This window comes from Macadamia integrifolia, unplaced genomic scaffold (assembly GCF_013358625.1).
Source record: "Macadamia integrifolia cultivar HAES 741 unplaced genomic scaffold, SCU_Mint_v3 scaffold2595, whole genome shotgun sequence".
NCBI lineage: Eukaryota > Viridiplantae > Streptophyta > Magnoliopsida > Proteales > Proteaceae > Macadamia > Macadamia integrifolia.
Window position 1 is genome coordinate 24,700 of NW_024868821.1, and position 21,479 is coordinate 46,178.

The 21,479-nt window shown below is 37.6% G+C and overlaps 3 protein-coding genes and 1 pseudogene across 3 annotated transcripts; 2 read left to right on the forward strand and 2 right to left on the reverse strand.

The window, feature by feature from the left end:
- Nucleotides 1-5,290: 5,290 nt before the first annotated feature.
- LOC122066802 (60S ribosomal protein L23A-like) lies at nt 5,291-9,426 on the reverse strand. Its single transcript, XM_042630636.1, has 4 exons — nt 9,285-9,426; nt 8,329-8,394; nt 7,135-7,501; nt 5,291-5,577 (listed from the first exon to the last, which is right to left on the reverse strand). Exons 2-4 carry the CDS (start codon nt 8,345-8,347, stop codon nt 5,493-5,495), a joined length of 471 nt encoding a protein of 156 aa, XP_042486570.1. The 5' UTR covers nt 8,348-8,394; nt 9,285-9,426; the 3' UTR covers nt 5,291-5,492.
- Nucleotides 9,427-10,284: 858 nt separating this feature from the next.
- Nucleotides 10,285-12,028, reverse strand: LOC122066804 (annotated as a pseudogene).
- On the forward strand, nt 10,444-11,012 carry LOC122066803 (ethylene-responsive transcription factor ERF061-like). The gene is made up of 2 exons (XM_042630637.1): nt 10,444-10,669; nt 10,741-11,012. The coding sequence occupies exons 1-2, from the start codon at nt 10,444-10,446 to the stop codon at nt 11,010-11,012; spliced, it is 498 nt and encodes a 165-aa protein (XP_042486571.1).
- Nucleotides 12,029-14,072: 2,044 nt separating the features above from the next.
- LOC122066805 (UDP-galactose/UDP-glucose transporter 5B-like) lies at nt 14,073-17,557 on the forward strand. Its single transcript, XM_042630639.1, has 7 exons — nt 14,073-14,460; nt 14,619-14,741; nt 15,274-15,387; nt 15,471-15,563; nt 15,752-15,817; nt 16,042-16,140; nt 17,435-17,557. Exons 2-7 carry the CDS (start codon nt 14,637-14,639, stop codon nt 17,540-17,542), a joined length of 585 nt encoding a protein of 194 aa, XP_042486573.1. The 5' UTR covers nt 14,073-14,460; nt 14,619-14,636; the 3' UTR covers nt 17,543-17,557.
- Nucleotides 17,558-21,479: the final 3,922 nt, after the last annotated feature.

Sequence of the window (21,479 nt, forward strand, 5' to 3'; positions counted from 1 at the left end):
TTAATTTTTGTTGTTTATTTTAAGGTTAAATGGCGAGGGTACGGGACTACAGGGTAGTTTAACGGTTAGGTTGACTGAGATTGATGAAAATCCACCTGCCGTTTGACTTACTCAGTATAATAACGGATGGGGCATTTAAAGGGATGTCGAGGGTAAATTGGGGAATTAAGTATCAGGCTATTTAAGGTAGCCCACATTGTCATTTTTTCTAGTTTCAAGAATTGCTCTCTCTTGTCATTTTTTCTAGTTTATTGCTCACTCTCTCTCTCTCTCTCTCTCTCTCTCTCTCTCTCTCTCTCTCTCTCTCTCTCTAAGCATGGTTTCAAAATTGCCAAAACCCTAGGGTCGCTGAGTTTTCAATTCTAAGGATCAATTCTAGGGTTTTCTTTAAGACAGATTCTAGCCAATTTTGATCTGATTTCTATATTTTGAAACCTTGATTGTTTGAAAGAAAGTCAACTTTGGGTAAAGTTGTTTTAACAACTGAGGCTGATTCGAAAAATTAAAAGAAAAGTCTTATACATTATGGGCCATTTGATTGATATATGTTACTAAATTTGACATGTGGTATATAATCTTTTTATTGAATAATAAAATGTCAAATCATCTTGTCTATTAGGCACATAATCAATGACCATGTAGGAATTACAATCAGCGTGTATGAACTCTTTTTCAATTCTAAATAACTACTCATGCGGAAGAGAAAAAAAAAAAAAAAAAAGATCTTAAAATTTTTGCCATGAATTTTTGGTGAGTGCAACTTGCATCACAAATAGCCATTTTGCCACACCGTAGGTGAAAGTAGAGCACAAATTTGATTTACGTGCAATGCCATTCTCTCCTACTATTCTAGGTATGAGGTCAATCCAACTCTTCTAAATGTTAAACTAAAGTATTAAAAATTATGAAAAAACAAAAAACTGTGAAGAATCTCAACTAGTTAAAAATATTTCCTAATTCAAAGTACCCCATACAATTGAGTGGAGACCCTAAATTCAACACATAACCAATACATGGACCCCTCTTATGAATTTTGATTAAGCAATTAAATTTGTCCAAGTGGTATAATGGTATGGGGGCATACTAATTCATAATGCGCTTTGACAACTAAATGAATTAGCTCATGCTAAATAACACTATTCCAATATATTCAACTAACTATGAATATTGAAAAAAAAAAAAAAAAAAAAAAAAAAACCCTGTAGTTGACCCCACTTAGTTGGGAAAATGTTGAGTTTAGGTTAAATTGAAGATTTAAAAAAATACGAAAAAATATATAGATACTTAAATGATAATGCTCATGCTAAATAACAATATTTTTAATATAAGTTTAGATAATTGCGAAGATAAAACAAAAAACAATAAGGCTTCATGTAATTGACTCCACTTAGTTGGGGATAGGGCTGAAATTAGTTGAGTTGAATTAAAGATTTAGAAAAATAGAAATAAAAATATGTAGATAGATAGAATGTAAGGAGATGTGCATTTAAAAACTTAAAAACTAAGAGAATAAAATGTGATATCTTGGATAAGAATTTGTGTCAATGCATCAAATTTATCACTTTTTTGGGTAGAGATTCTCAAGGTCAAGAATAAATACGTTTTGCTACCAAAAAAAAGATACTTTTCTTTTTTATTTGGAATTTTAATTATTATATTTTGATATTTTGTAATGTGTATTCATGATTTTGTGAGGTATGATGGACAATATGAAAATTGGGCTTTATATGTGTTTTTATTTATTTATTTATTTGCTTATTTCTCTTCCCTTCACTTCAGCCCAAAGACCCCTAAGAAGAGGGAGGAGCATGATAATTTTGGAGAAAATCCCATAGGAGTAATACCTAATAGTACTTAGTATATAATATATCATTTCCCTTTATATTTTGTTATCGACTTGTCTACAGATTGTGTTAGTTAAATGACAGTAAGAGATTAAGGTTCTTGATATTTGTGCCAATTGGTTAATCGAGGTAAGCATATTGACGCTAATAACATATTATTGTTTATCAATGCAAAAGTTTTCAATAAGTTAACAAGGCAATTTTTACCCTACCAATAACTAAGATGTGGATTAGCAAAATTTTAAATTTACAAACTCAAATTCAACCAGGTACATTCTCATGTATTTTTAAATCCTATTATATTTACACTCTTTTGTTTTTGTTAGAAAAACAAAAAAGAAAAAACTCATTTGATTTGATCCATCTTGGACAAAACTTGGCATGGATTAGAAAATATGTTGTGGCTATTTTATCTTATATGTCATATGATACAAAATTTTGTGTCAATCTAGAGATACCCTCTACAACTTATAGACTAAACAGACTTTTCCCCATATTTTATAAAATAAAAAAGAGGTTTATTTAACATTAATTTTCTATTATATAGATTTTTTAGAGTGAGAGTTCTATCCCAAGACCTTACTACATCCAAAACTTCACAAGAAAAAAAGAATAAAAAAAAAAAATGTTGTCATATTGTTATCGTATTTACTTGTTCGGGTGAGGAGGGAAGAATGCCAATGGCCACTAAGACAGTCAAATTATGGTGAAATGTGCATCCCTCCCCCATTTTCTTTTAGTCTAGTTATATATGTAATTTATGTCCATATATTTCAATATAGAAATAGACAAAATACAACGTTTTCTTTGCATTAAAGACTGACGAGTCGACGATTCAACAATGTATCTTATATGTCTTTTTCTCTAAATTTACACAAAGATGAAAAATTGATTAATATGAATTAGAATCAATCGAGCTTAATCCACATAATTTTTCTAGGGTTCGATAGAATCTGACAAATTTAGATCGGATCAATCGAAAATGGAATCTATTGGACCTGATTGAGATACGCTGTTTTACAACCCTAACTGGCACTATTTTTTTTATTTTTTTTTTGTCTTATTAGAATGGTCAACATTAACAAGGGGAAATGGATTGACCTTTGACCCTTAAACCCTAAAATACTCATGCAGATCCAAACATTCGATTGGTCGGTCAACTCTTTCCCTTTCCATTGACTTTGACTGCTGCCCGAAAATGAAGGCTAATTAAGCTAACCATGGTTAGCTTAATTTTATTCCCTAAAAGTAAGATGGGAAACTTTTGTAAAATCCAATCACCAGCAAGAAAGTAAGTTGGCATTGTCGACAACACGTGATCGACAACGTGTACTCTCTTTATTATGTACAGTAATTAATTACTTAATTAATTAACATTCATTCCTCCACTTATGTTAGAATGATATTATTAAATAGCCAAGAACAAAAGAATTATTAATGTTTGATGGAATTGATAAAAATTGAAACTGAATCAGACTGAACTCATTTTTATCGGTTTGGTTTTGGATTAGGGTTTTTTGGAACTCATAAAAGAGAAAGTGACCGGACTAAATTGAAAACGAAAACCCCGCGCCCTGGTAAAAGTTTTTTTTCTTTTTTTAAGTTAACTTATTATATATATTCATGCCATTTCAAACGACTTTCTAATAGGGATGTAAACGGATCAAATTCGGATGTGTTCAGATCCGGATATGGATACCTCAAAAAGAAAATGGATGCGGATCGAATTCATATTTTCAACTATCCATTTACTCTCTGACTTGTGTAATCTGAACCTTTCTCTCCCCAATGAATATAATATGTTCTTAATTCATCTTTCTCATTCTATAGAACCTGTTTAAACTTCAAGAGCCCTCAAAATCATTAATTGATTATTTAATCAGATTGGATAATTGTTTTTTGGATAACTCTAATTTTAATCAAAATACCCTTTAACAAGATATGGATACCCCTAAACATATACAAATGAGAATTCGAATTCGGATTTCGACTATCCATTTACACCCGTACTTTCTAATAACTTTATTACATATTGAAGTTATTCTTAAATTAGCTTAAACCTTTGAATTAATAAATTGACAAGGCTCTTTCCAGACACATCCCTCCCTCTCTCTCTCTCTCTCTCTCTCTCTCTCTCTCTCTCTCTCCCTCTTATATCAAGTGACCAAACCCTTAAACAGCTACTCCACCGAGCACGGCAAACCACCATACCATGCAAAGTGAAATGTGAATGATTAAAGGATGAATTATGGAAATCCATTGTTTTTTATTCATAATTATTGTCACCGAGCTGTGTGATTATTGCATGTGATCCCTAAATCCGCCTCTCGTGGGGTTGCACGGGTTGGAGTAATAAAGCTTTTAAGTTTAAGGTTATCTCTTTAGAGTCCAGATGTGTTAAAGAAAGCTATCGAAGCTGAATTATGATTTTATATGTTTGATAGTAAACTCTCCTTTTAGGTTGTAGTACTTTTTTTCTGTAAAGGTGGTAATACATAGTAGAACCATTTGACAATGTCATGTGTATGAGAGAGAGAGAGAGAGAGAGAGTGAGAGAGTGAGAGAGAGAGAGAGAGAGAGTTTTCCATTATGGGTGAAGAGAGAACCTTGGGTTTTCCACTCGAGGCCGTCGAATTCTTAACGGCTTTTTAGAATTAATTAACCTATTTTTAAAATCAATGGAAATACAAGATACTGTATCTCTAGCAATCTCTACTTTGATGTGAATTCTATCTTCCTATAAAGATAACTTGTAAATGTCTTCATCCTCATACCTCTACTAAACTTTAAACTTCTCTTCTTGGGTAAGTTTTACGACTTAACAACAAGAGCTAACGAAAGGAGGTGAGAAAAGATGAAAGATAAATTACTCTTATCAATTCCTTCAAAATATTCAATGTTTTAGTTTGTCACCCGATTCTCTATACCAGATTAAATGGCTGCAACAGGTAGACCGATAACCATTGATACACCTAGAATGTAATCTGAACCATTCTTATGGTAAGAGGGAACCAAGATTTTTTTCCCTTCTCCAGGGATGATCTTTTCCCACCGGCAAGTCCCACCCACCCCCCACCCAGGCCCACCCCACGCCCACGCCCACGCCCACGCCCACGCCCACGCCCACTTTTTCTTTGGTCATGGTGGGCCTACTACAACTGCCACTAAGTGCTCTCTCACTGGAACAGGCAGTGGAACATGCAGTGGAGTGGAACCTGTTTGTCATGGAAAAGAAAAGCTAATATATCTTTTCTGAAATCTGAAATTGATTTAAGAGTAGTGAACATTCATCCTCTCTCAAATTCTTAGGCGAAAGCTGTCATGATTTTGCAAAAAAATGCCACATTTTCTCTTATTCTATTCACTTCCAACCAAACAAACAGGGGAGTGTATTATCCTTAATCTGTTGCCTCAAAAGAAACTATGCAAAATTGAGATTCAAACCATGCACCCAAATCAACTCTGAAATGTAATTAATCAAAATATCGACAACAGAAACATCCTCCTTAATAGTTAACAAAATCGAAACATAGACATGCAGGTCCGTCTCTATGCTCAAAGTTTGCTCAAAGAACTGCCATATCCTAGATAGAATCACTAGGGTCAGAAATACACATTTTATAGAAAAAACAAATGCTAACAAGGGGCTTAAATTATCCCAATTTTGTTTGCCACATCCAAGGCATCGTAGTCAGGAGTCAACCTCACATACGCCTTCTTTGTCCCATCAGGCCTGAGAGAGCAGAAGAATAAAAGTAGGTATCATCAGAGACATCAAACAATTTACAAATTAATACAGTAGGGAAAAAGCCAAAAAGAACTTAACACAAAAAGGGAGCAGGTAAAGGTTAGAAATGCTTCAGTTATTGGTACAATCATTTATCTCATTGCTATTTCCCCTCTTGGAGGTTTGTACCAATCTTCTTTTTTTCTTTATCAATAAACTGTTAATAATTCCAACAAAGAGAAGCAAATTGGCGTCAATTATCAAAATTAACTGCTTAATTACAGAATTAAATGACACGCCAAAAAAGAAAATGACAATTCAACCAACATACCCTAGCGATCCCCAACTACTAGTGGCTAGCATGAATCCTGATTGTGCTTCCTGTTGGATTTATGGGCTAAATTAATTATTCGGGTTGATTAAATGGGTGAGAGTCAAATTGCATGAACCGGTTCGGTCCACTCTCAAGCTTAGGGATATGCTGGCTCAACCCATTGTGGTTTAGGGTTTTGAGTGCAGGACAGTATTATAAATACTAGGTTTTGGGTCCCTACAACCATTATTCATTCTTCCCCACTTTACCACTAAAGTGAGAGAACCAAGGAGGTTTAAGGGGTTGTAGAAGATCCATAGCCAAGCCAATAGAGCGAAAGTGGGAGTGACCAACATCAATCATCTTCAGCATACTAGGTGAAAGGTACAAATCGATCCTCCATAATTTTATTAGATTCGTGTTCTTGTTTTTCCTGTGTGGTTTCCTCCATAGGGTTTCAATCTCAAACCCATAGGGAGTTCTAACACTTCCTTCTACCTGTGAAAAGAACTTATCTCTCTCTCTCTCTCTCTCTCTCTCTCTCTCTCTCTCTCTCTCCCCTTTTTCGTTCCCCATAAGAAAAATTAGTTGTTTTGAACAGTCAATGTCCTTTGTTGTCTCCAGCTCAGCATTTAACATTTAGTGAATATATATATATATATATAAATATATTTACTTATCTTTCTTATGGATGATAAGATAAAACTAGATTTCCAATCCTAAAAAATTGTTCGGTGGAGACTACAAAATAAGCTGTCTCAATCCAAGTACTTTTGGGAACATGAACAATGATGTGCTAACCATTCTATAAAGCAGAACTAGGTTGGTGTACATTTGGGGTTAATCACCTTTAGTAGGGCTACTTTGTCAGATCTGTCTTTCACATACGAAACTTAATGGTTAAGGATTTCACTCAATGAGTAGCCCCTTGTGCCAGGCATGCCCATTTTAGCATTGAACCAAAACCCAAATGACATCCTACCCCACCTTGTATCGGCAATATCCCATCTGGAAAAAGTATAGCATAAAAAAAAAAAAGGATTCCCTTTCATAGAAACCCTTATCAAATGGTTACCCATACCAATTTACATACCGATTGTTTGATTACCTATAATTTCTAATTATTGTCCTAGGACATAAGTTACTCTTAAATGGTGAATCTTCTCCAATAACATCAAAAAATTCATAGCCAACATCGGACACCCTTAAATTGAACATAAAGTACAAAATTGAGGTGGGCTTTGGTTTACCTGATCAAGGTATTCACTTTCTTGGTCTGAATATCATACATCTTCTTGACTGCATCCTTTATCTTCTTCTTGTCGGCACGGATATCAACAATAAAAACCAGAGTATTGTTGTCCTCAATCTTCTTCATCGCTGATTCTGTGGTAAGAGGAAACTTTAGTATCTGATAATGGTCAAGCTTGTTCCTCGGGGGTGCACTAATGCGGGGGTACTTCGGGTTCCTTTCCTTCTTCAATGTCTTCGGCCGATGAAATGTAACCGAAGTTCGGATCTTCTTTTCCTTCTTCTTCAAGGAAGATGCACCTGATTTCACAGCCTTGGCAGCCTTCAAGGCCCGTGCCTTTGGATCAGCCTTCTTTGTAGCGGCGGCTGCATAATTGACAAAGCACTTTAGTCCAGGAAAATGATCAAGAGATACACATAGACACCAAATCTATCAGCAGAAATGAGAATAAAGCATGAGTTTTCAGAATGTAGATCAAAGGAGAATTTCAAGTATTTCAATGTGTATTTTTTAAGGCAACCACACTAATCCACTATCATAGTGCTATTCCCTGCAAATGATTCAAATATGAATCAAGTAAAGCACTCAATGTCTAATTTCCAGAGCAACATGGTTTCCTGGTGAATGACTATCGACTCCAAGAAAGCTATGAGAGAAGTACTGCATACATTCCCAACACACTTTTTAGATACCTGGAGGCTGGAGCTGATACAAAAGCACATAACTGATGGATGCAAATCTATTAACATACAAATTGACACCCTAACATACTCCCAACTCCATCAATTGCACAGGTTGAGAATGTGTCTTCCATTGATTACACTAATTTGATTACAAATCCACTAAAAGGAAAAGGTTAATGATCATGAAATAGTCCATAGAGAACAGTAATCCATCACATTGATACACTGAAGTAAGCTAAGCTACCTAGCTGGAATCAAATGATGGGAAAAGTACTCTACAAGGGCACCACTACCAACCACAATGGTACTGAGAAGATCACAAGACAATAACAAAAATAAACCAGTTCCATGTGTCAATAGAACTGTGGGGCCGAACATATATAATGTACAGAGAGTAACTAATAAATAAAGCAGACAAGGTAAAACTATGAGTGAACATTTTCAAGAACCAGGATTTAATATATGTTATTTATAACATAAGACACACCAGAAGCATGGCAAGCCAATACCTTTAGTAGGAGGCGCCATTGGTCGCCAAAGAAACTCCCCCCTCCCCCAACTCTAATCAATCAAACCTGGAAAAATGCACAAGGAAACCATAATGAACACAGGAAGGGGAAAAACAGACAAAAAATAAAAAGAAACAAAAGAACTGAAACTTTTGAAACAAAAAAACAAAAAAAAAATAGGCATCATGAAGCGAGTAAGAATGTCAAATGGAATATTATAAATGTTGTATATACAAAGGTAATTCACCAAAATCACATGATTTTCTCCCTAAACCATGTTCAAAGCATATTTTCCCCTGTAGGTTATTGAAAACAGATTTTAGGACCAGAAGAGCTGGTGAATTCGGTTAGACCTAGCAACTCTTGCAAGGCTCAGATAGGTTGAACCGTTGAACCCAGTAAGTAGTCCGGTCACTGGAGCAGAACAAGATGAATACAGATTCTAAACCCTGCTCTACAGAAAAAACACAACCAAATTCATTTCATTGGCCTGAAAATAAAGTTCGGTACCAGCGTCTCAAGCAGTGGTTGCACGAATCAAGAATCAATCACACAAATCAGTTTTCTGGATATAAGAACTCGTAGTTTTCTAAACGAATTTTTACTTCCATTTCGCTCCAAGTGCAATACTGAGTTTGCGGTCAAGACCAAATTGCGCAACGAAAAACCCTGGTTTGAGAACTAATTAGTAGCTCCCAGATTAGAGACTCACTTGCCTGTCATTCGACTTCGTTATGGAAAAATTCCGAAGAAAACATTCGAGCAAGACAAGCAGAACCAATGATTCAAAAAGTGTAAGTTACATAACCATAAAAAGAGCAAATCTAGCATAGATAAAGATGAATCTGTGAACTTGAGTGAATTCTAATACAATTAAAATACTAAAAAGGATCCATAGAAATAATTAAGTACTGAGACCTAAAAAAAAAAAGCAGACGAGATAGAGGAAGAGATACCTGGATGAACTAGACAGTCCGGTCTGCAGCGGCCGACCTAGGGTTTATGGCGACGAAGATGAAGAGCGAGGTTTATAAAAATCTTGTGTAATTGACCAATATATTCCTGCTTCTCTGATCAAATTACAATGAAGCCGCCGAGTACATGTTTCGCGCTGAGGGCCAAGCCCATGGGTGATATACTGGACCTAATATTAGAGCCCATTATATAAATGGACTCCTAAGAGTACCAGTCCCATGGACGACTTGTCCATAGAAGCCTCCGTGGTTAACCCTGGTTTCCACGTGGCAGATCAATTGTGGCAAAAAATTTGTTGACAATTATGTCCTATAGCGCTTTTTTTTTTTTTGAGATAAGATCCTATAGTGCTGAAGTCTTAGCCAATTAAGACAATTGCTAAAGCAGTTGGTACTTGGTAGGTCATAGGTATCATGCCAATAGCGTGCAGAAGTGTGGGGATGTCCCATGAGGTCATGGGTTTGACTCTATTATCTTTATCCATTTTTATATACCTCTCCAACCAATATACCTTTGTTCCTTTCTATTTTTTTCAAGGTGATGTGATCATCACTACAAAACATAAGATATAAATTGGTCTTGAATTCTATCCAATAAAAAACAAATGTCTTGAAATTTAATATATTGGCAATCCAAACCATGCTATATATCTAAGTGTGAGTTGGCACATTACAACTCCATGAGGCACAATTATGTGCCCATTTAAGGATGGGCTTTCTTTTTAGACCATCTAAACAACTATTTTGTCTGAAGGGGGAGGGTTTACTACTAGGACAATGTAAAAGGAATTTGCAAGGTGTACACCGATGTCACTTTAGAATGGTATTTCTACCAAAAAAAAAAGATTTTAGAAAGGTATTATTTATATGGGATCTATACTTTAGAGAAAATTTAAAAAAATTACAATGCCACCTCTTATACTTTTCAAAATAACAAAGATAATTCCTATTAATTTAATAAATATCAAATCCATCCCTATCATTAAAAGAATAACTGTTGATTATTTTCTTAAATACCCAAAACCCCTCACTCAATGTAACATTATTATTATTTTACCCTTGTCCCTTTTTCACCCCCTCCACCTTCAGTATCCTTGAGAGCAATGGCTGCCACTTTGAAATGCGGATCTCTTCTTGAGAGATGGACACACGACCACGCCTGCAGAGAATTCAGGATTATGCATTTACAGGTACTGGCTTGAGATCATGTAGGAAGAAGCTCTACAGAGGGGTGAGACAGAGGCATTGGGGGAAATGGGTTGCAGAAATTAGACTACCACATAACAGGATGAGGATCTGGTTGGGAACACACGATATTGCCGAAGCAGCAGCTTATGCCTATGACCGTGCTGCACATAAACTACGCGGTGAGCCGGTGAGTACGCTCGCTTGAATTTCCCTAACCTCAGAGACGATGTGGTTAAGTTTGGATTCGCAGACTCTGCAAAGCTAAGTGCTGTGAGATCCTCTGTCGACAGCAAAATTCAGGCCATCTGTCATAACTTAAGGAAGAAGAAGAAGTCCAATAAAGATGGTGATGCCCGTGAAAGAAGCAGTCGTGATGATGGTGGCGGTGAAGAGATTGATAAGAGAAGAAAGATAGATTCATCGTCTTCGCAATTGTCGACGTCTTCTTCATCATATGTTCCTGGTGAGAAATGGTGCGAAGAAATGTTCTCGCCATCTAATTCTGCATCTTTTGTTTCCTAAGAACCCCGTGTGATTGCAGAGGATGAAGGCTTGGATTTATTGAATCAACAAAATTGGGAGACCAAATTTTCATTTCCAACATAAATGGGGAAAATAACTGCATCAATCAAAAGGGTTCATCAACCAAATCAGGACCAGAATACTCATCCATTCAGGAATCAGGACAGTTCACGGAATCGGAGATTTAGTTTTCCCTGTAACATATAAAACTGGAAATCCCAGTTGATGGGCTGGACTACATCACTACTACCAAGCGAGCCATGCCAATATTAGGAAATGCGAGCGTTCTTGAGAGATGGACACACGACCAAACCTGCAGAGGTCCTCATGGGATGCAACCCCTAACCCTCATCAACCACAAGAGCCGCAATGCAATACTCATCGGTCTTGAAACGAGGCTGAACCGTTCCCCAAACCTTCTTCTTCTGAATCTGATTAGCTGACGAAGGATCACCCTAACCTTCCTTCTCCTCTTCCGTTCCAAACCAGATTCTCTCACCAGGGATTGAACCCTAATGAGGCAAGAGCAGCTCAACGTTCTCACGCGATGCATCAGAAGCAGCAAGAAGCATTCCACTCGACTTGATCCCACGCATGCTCCTAGGGTTCATATTGGCAAGAACGACCACTTGTAAGCCCTGAATGTGATCCAGAGGGATGTAATTGACGAGACCGCTACATATGGTTTTGGGTTCAGGCTCTCCAACGTCTACCTCTTCAACATAGAGTGAATCTGCTTCTGGGTATCTCCAGGCTTTGAGAATTCGTCCGACCCTGATGTCCAACGTATCTACCAAGCTCTTTATGGGTTCCGATTGAGGGATGGATGGTTCTGAAGGTGGAGGATCCCCAGAAGAATCTGGTTTTGGAGGGGAAGTGGCAAGGTTGAAATCTGCATCTGAAGCTTTCAGTGAAGAACGGAAAAAGGATCGATTAGAGAAGATGAGAAGAGAAGGGGATGGTTTTCTGAGGAGGAGATGACCAAAGAAGGAGGGCTTGGTGAGGGTAGGCTGATATAGGATTTACCGGATAGAAGAAGAGCTCCACATTTTAGAGCGGCAGCCATTGTTCTCGGGAATACTGAAAGTGGAGGGGGTGAAGAAGGGGCGAAGGTAAGATTCTAAGGTCACGGGGGTGTTTTGGGTATTAGAAAAAATAACTATCAGTTATTCCTTAACTTAACAGGGACAACTAACGATAGTGATGGATTTGGCATTTATTAAATCAATAGGGGTATCTTCTGTTATTTAAAAAACGTACAACATGTGACATTGAATAAATACCAACGTTCAGGGTGGCGTTACAATTTTCTCCACAATTTATTGTATGAGAAAATCATTGAGAAATCTGTAGAGAGGTAGCATATGCTTCTTTTTTCCATATAGTATATACGAAATGAATTATCAATATAATTGTCAAATACAGTGTCTGCCAAATATTTATCAAAATTCATAAATCTCCAGCGATACTACTACATTTTGTAATGCATAATAACTAATATACTATACATAAGTCATACATTGATTAACCCGTTTAAAAATAAATAAAAGAAGCCATACAAAATTGAGATAATAGGTTCACAATATTTTATCTCCAGTGAAACCTGGCAAGAGAGCATCACAAGAATTGCTCGTCTAGATAAACTGTAATACCTTACTTTAAGCACTTTCTCATCATTATATCTATGGTAAGAAAAAATTTCAGTCAAATTATATCTTCATACCTATGATATACTATTATATTTTGCAAATGTTTTATTCTCTCATGTTGCTTACATCATTATTTAACTATGGTTAAAATTTGGCATTGACCTTCTAATGTGTTAATTACAAACATTAAAAATAAACTCGACATCAATCTAACACAAATCATTGAAAAATCAAACAAAAAGATTCAATCCATACATAACAGGGTCCTATGGTTGAAAACTTGAAAAATGCTTATTAAAGAGGTCTCAAGACTTTATAATACTACTTTACCAAAAAAAAAAGAAAAAATCTAATAGTAAACCTCGCAAATTATAAGTCCACAAGATTGAAATATATCTTCAGTGCTTTAAATAATTCTTTAAAAAAAATGTATATTTTGTATAAGTTTACTTTAATATTTAATACCCCTAAACAAAGGTTTACTTTAATACGTTGATCAGCCACGTCAATGAATTTGTTGCCATTCTTTTAAAAGGTATCCAATCCAAGTGGAAAAAAGGAAAAACCTTACAGTTACTTTGCCATAAGATTTATTTTATTTTATATTTTGTGTAATAGGTCCACTCCAAAATGAAGAAGGCAATATACTAAACAAAAGAAGGTTATAGAGATATTACAATACTTAATAAACCGTTAGAAAATGAGAAGACCCAAATACCCATATAAAGGTAACCAACCAACCACCCACTTAGCAATACCCCGATGAGAGTTTAAAAATACATCCGTCCTCATATTTATTTATTCATTTTTCTAAAAGGAAAAACCGTCTAAAAAAAAAAAGATTGTAAAACAACAAGTGCGCATCCATGTTGCCATTTGTGGTACGTGGTTTCCAATAGCTATCGCTTTGAATAAAAATTGTGATCTTGTGTCTATTATAATAATAATAATAATAATAATAATAATAATAATAATAATAATAATAATCACTTAAGATATCTGATTTGACCGGCGAAACTGATCGGATCCCAATCCAGATCAGCCATTATTGAAAAGAAATACCTTGTTATCTTATGTTCGTATTGTTTCAACTTTCAACGGTATGAGATCGATCAAGAATCGAGATCGAACAAGGCAAATACAGATCCAATCCGACAAAACCAAGCCGATCCGATACAGAATGGGCACCAGTTCTTTGAGCGCCGATGCTGGCCTTATGATTACGGTGGGGGTATATCGCGTGGACGGGGATCCTCTTCCGCGCTCCTAGCGAGCATCTGAGGGCTCGCAGCATCTGAGCACGCATAGCACGTGCAGAGTCATGAGGAGGTCAACGAAGCCAACCCGGGAGCGGCTGACGTGGCGGAGATGAAGGAAGCACAAACGTCTAAATGTCTAATAAACTCTGTAAAGTCTCAAAAAGTCTAAAACCTTAACGAGCGAATGGAGGAGCAAAACGCCGGCGACGTTCAAAAACGAGATTGAGGATCAGACCATCAGAGGATCCGAAGCCCGTCCGGCGGCGCAGTTCTTTTCCGATCATTAATCTAATTAAGCTTCAAAAGCTTCGCAAATTCCAAAAGCTTTCACATAAAAGACTAAAACCCGCGCTAAACCCTCTCTCTTTGCCTCTTTCTTCTCATCTCATCATAACGCGTGTCCTTCTGACTCTCTCTTCCTCCTCCTCTCTTTCTTCTCTTTTCTCCTTACCGTGGTCCCATATCGAACTAAATCTCTCGATTCCGAAAGCTCGCATTCCTAAATCCATCGGTTTTTTCACTTCATTTTAAATCTTTCCGGTGAGTTTTAGCGCTGATCACCGGCGGGTTCCATTACAGTCTCGTAATTTCATCTTCATTTTATATATTTTCTGCCGCTTTGAATGGTATTCTCGAGGCTTTTATTTGATAGACTTTTTTGTTTTTTTTCCTTTCTGTTTCATTGAATCATTGAGCAGTGCTGGTTTGGATGGGCTATGGCCGAACCTCCATTACCTGCTGTGAAAGAGAACAACTTGTGGAAGGGTGTCTTCGCTGTCGTTGGGATCATAACCACCCTTGTTATCTATGGTGTCTTACAGGTACGATTCTACTTTCATTTCCTCCTCATCTTAGTTATCATCACTTACATAGATGCCCTTGATTGCAGATTTCGCTTTTAGAATTTGTATTTATCTGTGAACGAATTCAAGATGTTTCTTTGTTTCGAAGGCATGCATATGTTTTACTATAGGGGAAATATTGGATTTATTGTATCAATCGTGGGATTTGACCCGGGCCATCCTGGCATTGCTTCTTTCTTTCCTGTTCATAATTTTATCTGTCAACTTGTTAGGTGAGTTTCAATTTAATCTGCTTGGTGGGTGATAAACACCTCCAGAATGCAGGCTTCGGAAAAATGTTATGGCGTGTGGAGGGAGAGTGTAATATGTGCATTGTGGAAGATCTTACTTTTATTTTACCTCTTTTTCACTTATTTATTTACTTGTTATGAAATGAAAGTTTATTTTATTCAGAATGATCAACAAAAAAATTTGGTGTTGGGGGGGGGGGGGGGAGTTCAGAGCTGCTCACTTTACGCTTTTAGCTGAAGAACAAGTTATATTCCTGCAGGAAAAGATCATGAGAGTTCCTTATGGGGAAAACAAAGAATTTTTTAAATACTCATTGTTTCTTGTCTTCTGCAACCGCATTACGACATCTGCTGTGTCTGCAGGAGCTTTACTGGTGAGTAGTTAATATCTGTTAAATATTTACTAGACTTAAGAAGCATAATTGACATGATTTTTTTTTTCTCATTCCTTCTACAGGCAAGCAAAAAGGCCTTGGACCCTGTTGCTCCAATTTATAAGTATTGCCTAATATCAGTATCAAACATACTGACCACAACATGCCAGTATGAGGTATATACATTGCGATATCTTTTACCATAATATATTCCTGCAAAATGATATAAATTTTACAACAAATGACAAAATCACAGGCTTCTCCATTTGCTTTAAACTGATATTACACGGTTAGCTTTTGTTAAGAGTTGAGCAATGGGAGAAAACTTCTGTTGTAATATAGTGACATTAAGTTCATTCTTCAGGCCCTGAAGTATGTCAGTTTTCCAGTTCAAACACTTGCAAAGTGTGCCAAGATGATACCTGTAATGGTAAGTTGATTTTATTTAGTTCAAAATGTATTTTTTACCACACTGAATCCCTCCATGCAAATTTACTTGGGACTGTTTCAGTTATGGGTGCAAGGTCTGGCATACAACATCCTTTTGATATCTAACATTAGATGCATTGATGTTATTTATTTTGTATGTTATGAAATTATGCAAATTATAAAAAATGTGGCTGGATAAGCTGACATACTTAATTCCTTCTGCAGGTTTGGGGCACAATCATTATGCAGAAAAGATATAAGGGACAAGACTATTTATTGGCAGTCCTTGTGACACTGGGTTGTTCCATATTTATTCTATATCCGGTAATAAGGATGAGCACCTCCTGTTGTCATTCTTATTTCGTTACCACTGCATGGTGGTTGGTTCGTACTTAAAAGGGCTAATGATGAGTCTCAACATGAATCTTGTTCTTATATGCTTACACTGGAAGAGGTTAGAAATGATTAGGGCTTACAGAAATGGAGGACAGTAAGGAAAAATAGGAAGTAGGTTATTGTTATGGGACTTTAAATGTCTTACTTAACTTAACCAGGATAGGAAATAGAAGTTTATAATGACAATTAGTAGCTAAATAAAGACTAATTGGACTCTCTTAGAATACACCATATATACTTGTCAAAAAATCTGTTTTTTCTTAGGATAAGCATGAGGAGCACTGACATCATTTAGTTGGGATGAGTCTTAGTTCAGTTGAGTTGAGAAAACAGGTATTTCTTGAGGTTGCCACCTCTAGTAGGACCCGGATTAATGTATTCAAAGCTTGGTCTTCCTGCATTTGAGACTATGGGTTCTAAACATGCGAACTGTTTGACTATTGCAAGGAAATATCATTGGACAAATCATGTTGCTTTGCCTTGTATTTTATTGATAAATCTCTTTAATATGAATCTTTTTCTGGTTTGTTCGGTTACTTAAATGTTCAGAAAACTGAAACCTACAAGTAAATCATGCAATTTAAATAGGTCGGGCTATTTATTATTTTTTTCCCCTCCTTTTTTATTTTTTATTTTATTTTTTGTCAATATTTTGGTGGGTGAAACTGAAACTGCTAGGCTTGCCAATTGATAGGCTGCTGATTACTGGTGCAGCCTTTTGTTTTACTAAATTGGTTAATGTGTTTTTGGTCCATGGAGGTAGCAACATTCTTAACAAATGAATAGTGGTCGAGTGCTAGTGTATGTGGATGTCAATAATGTAATGCACAATGGATGGGTTGATATGTGTAAGCATCTAGGCATTCTAAACCATAATTTCCTATTTTTTATCTCTTGAGATGCTCTTCATTTATTTATTTATTTATTTTTGTTGTAAGAGATGCTCTTCATTGGTTATAACTGTGACAGGGATAATCTGTAGCCTTTCAACTGTTGGAGGTGTTTCTATGTTGACACTTATGCTTGTACTACCGCATGCTAATATTTGAAGAAAATGTAGGAACTATTAAAGGTCTAAGCTGTGTCAGTCGAATAACTATAGCTTTTTAACTAATATATTTTATGTATACATTAACAATTAATTCATCTATTTTTGACTTCTTGTCTGGATTTTTAACAAAAGCTAATGAACAGTGTATTTTTTATCCTTTTCTGAACATAGACAACAGCTGACATTAGTCCATACAACAGAGGAAGGGAAAGCACAGTTTGGGGCGTTTCTTTAATGGCTGGCTATCTCGGGTACCAATCCAAAATACATTATCCTTGAATTTGGCAGCTGAAATTTTATAATTGATCCCTGGCATGCTTTATTGTTATTCACTTGTAATATTTTCTAAGTTACTATATTTTTTAGAGGCATCGTTTCTCATTATTTAAACCTTTCAAGAGATGATGGTCATTTTGTATCTTGTATGTGAATAAATTGCTTATTGTAGAATTTATTTTTGGGCTAATTACTCTCACTTCCCTATACTTGCCTTATATTTACTCAAATTCCCCTACCATAAACTTATTAGAAAGCAAATATTCACATCTATTTCTCTCCTAATAATTCAAAATTCCAAAATTACCCCTTGTCTCCTCCCCTCCTCTCCCCTCCCACAACCCTCAAATGGCAGCCCACCTCCAGCCCACCACCACCCCTCGGCCACCCTCTGCATCCCCCACCCCTACCCCTATGCATCTACCCTTCCCATTCTTCCCCCCCTCGTATATCCCTCCCCTCTTCCTACCTGTGTCCCCTTCACCCCTGCATCTCCCTCTCCCCTAACTTCGTCCCCCTCTCTCCCTTGGGATATAATCATACTAAAGCCCAGAAAAAAAAATTCTAGTTTATTTTGACCTTGTCCTAGAGATGCAAGTCAGGTCTTTTGTAAACCTGAATCCTGTCAACATCGGAAGGGTCAGGCATCTTCCACCTAAAGGCATGGTGAGGGATCTTGTATCACACATACACCGTCACTGTATGCTGCGAGTCATGGTAGGACATCTGCTTGCGAGTAGCCCCTCCTCATGTGGATTTTCTTGTTGTTTGCTTTGTTCTCGCCATTTTGATCTCATTACAGACGTGGAAGAAAAGCAGAAACCGAAAAAGTTGTAGATAGAGACAGAGAGAGGTAGAGAGTTTCCGAAAGCTCAAGAGGGAGGAGAGAAGGCCATTAGCTTTTCCTCTTCCATTTTTTTCTTTCAACTTTCTTTGTTGAAACACATTTTCGCTACACAATCCTCTCTTCTGCATCATTTGTAGTCATCAATCCATCTATACTGATCAAGGTTGTTGGTTTCTTGGTATTTTGCAACGATTTCCACAGCCTAAAAGTTTCATCATCTCTCTTCCACCTCCAACCCTGATCGCCACTGGCAAAGGATTACGATCAGCCGTAGCGAACAATCAGATCCTCTCCGATTATCTCAAGAAGATGTTGTGTGTCCTTGATCTTACCCTGCCCCAATCTTTCTCTTTGTCTATTATAGATCCCCTGATTCCTGTAGAGGTCGATCTACAGTTGCTTTCCTCCAGAGACAATGATTGAAGGTTTTTAGAACTTATGCGGGGTGGGGGCAGGGAGTTAAAGAGGAGGTAGGGTCAGGTGAGGCAGTGAGTTGCAGGGATGGGGTGGCGAGGAAGAGGGGGAGCGGGGGGAGGTAGCAGGTTGTGGGGTCGGGGGAGGGAGATGCAGGGGGTGAGGGGAGGGGGGGAGGGAGGGAGGGAGGGAGATGCAGAGGGTGTGGGAAGGGGGAGAGGATCAGGGGTAATTCAGGGATTTTAAATTATTAGTGTAGAAAGAGAGAGGAAATTTGCTTTTCTAGGCGAATCAGAAAAGAAGTTGGGGGTAGGGGAGTTTGAATACGTATAGGGAAAGTATAAGGGAAAGAGAGAGTAATGTAGGAATAGATTTGACAAGTCAAACCAGCCCAAACTGCAGGAACTTTTAATCAGAAGAACAACCAGAACCAGCCCAATAAAATATCGGAAAATTCATCGATCTCAACAATTTCAGAAATTCTGTAACTGAATAATCAGCCAAGGAATTAAGGACTTAAATCACCAATTAATAAGACTAAACAATGAAACATTGGGCCAGCAACCAATCAGCAACATCCAGAACAAAGTGATTCAAAATTCTGGGCAGAAACCAGAATCGGCCAGAATAGAGAGAATTTTTATAACAATAAAATTTCAGGTCTGATTGACCCAAAATTAGGATCGAACCACCCTCTCAATAGGCCTAACACTCGACCAGAATAGGGGAGCCATCAGGTGGCTGGTTGGTCTGATCAGTGAAAGATCAGGTAGGAGAAATCTGGGAAATTCGAAACCAGATATTTAAAGAAGATCAGATCTGTTACCTGATTTGTTTGAACAGTAACAAACCTTTGAAAAGAAGACTTTGAAAGAGAAAAAAGGAACACTTGAAGAGGAACCTCTTGGACTTCACGCCGCAAAGAGTCGTTGGATCGAACACCAACCCAATACCTTGATCAAACACAAGGAAGTTCTCTTGCAGAGAAAACAGCAGCAGCAACCATGTAGTTTGTCAAAAATCGTGGCTCATTAAAAGAGCCATAGCTTTATTTATAATAGTGATAGGGGTTACATGAAATAAAAACTAACTTTAGCTTCCAAAAACTGAAATAGGAAACTAAAAATTAGAAACTCAACTAGTTACTAAATCTGAAAATAGAAACTTACAAAATAGAAAGTCTTATTGTAATATCCCACTTCTTAAACCCGGTCTGATTTCGTGGTTGAACCGGTTTAACCATGCAGGAACCGAGCCAGAGGATGTTAGAGCGGGTTCCTTATGGGCTATGATGGCACGGGTGACCTTAAACACCGGCTGGCCCGACAAGTCCGAGCCAGTGCCAGAAGAGACGGGAGTACCCAAACCGTGTACGTGCACCTACCATAAGGCTATGTACGGATAAAACAGGTATTATATCTGTATTTTAAGATATATATGTAGGCTACAACGTATGCCTGGGGTGGGGTTTGAGCCGAGGTCCGAGCCCGGTCAAAATCCCAAGTTTGACTCTCGGGTGGGTATGACAGGTGGGTACCCCACCCACCTGAGTGACCCATCCGACACTATTCATTTAAATAGGAATAGTATATAAAGCTTTATGACTTCTTTTCTTTCCATTTATTACCCCCGTACGTTTGGTGAGAAAAGTAAAGAGGAGAGAGAAAAAGAAAGGGAAGAAGAAAGGAAGAGGAAGAAAGGGAGGATTTCAGTGGCGCCGAAGCTCGATCTTGCCATTCCGGTGCCGGGAGAGTAATCTTCAACTCGAGATCTACAGTTGGAGGTAAGAAAAGTTGGGTTTTATGAACATTCACCATATCCACGCTTTAAACCCTTGATTCGAGTATGGTTTCTCAAGATCTTGTAAACACCCTTTGAAATGATGAATCTAAGGTTTAATAGATGATTTATGTGTTGATCTTGAAGGATTTGAAGAGATATTGACAAGGTAGAAGGAGCATTGTGAGTTGGAAGTGGTTTTGAAGGGTTTGAAGTCATTCTTGAGCAAAGAAGGTAAGATGGTTCCCCTCACTTGAATCTAACTTAAATCTAAGCTAGAACCATCCTATAGGACTCTAAAGGTGTGAAGAATGGGTTGAGAAAAGCCCTATTTGGGTCCCCAAGGAATGGAGGAAGTTGAGAAGAAACTGGGGTTTTTCCGCCAAAACCGGCGGGTAGGACCGGTGGGTAGACACCCACCTGAGACACCCACCTGAGAGGACCAGGGGGGTCCTGGCCAAACCGGCGGGTAGGACCGGCGGGTCCTACCGGCTGGTCCATACCCGCCGGTCCAAAACCGGCGGGTAGGACCGGTGGGTAGACAACCCACCTGAGTGACCCACCCGAGTGGCCAGAATGTGATTTTTAGGTCCGATCGAGCCCAAATCGGACGTGGGACCTTCTTTCGACGTTCTAAACACGATTTTGACGTCGGATTTCATTAATTTTGATTCTAAAATGGTGAAGTACTAACCCCACTCAATTTTGTTAGGTTCACCAAAGCCTTCCCGATTCGCTCCGGATCTCGCCCGTACCGAACGGGAATCCTTGTACGCTACAGGTAAGTGGAGAGAGGACGTTTGGCCTTGTTTCAAGGCCTTTGTTTGGCATTCATATAACTATATCTAATTTAGTCATGTCATCATGAATGCGCTATATAGATTAGTCATTTCACTCATT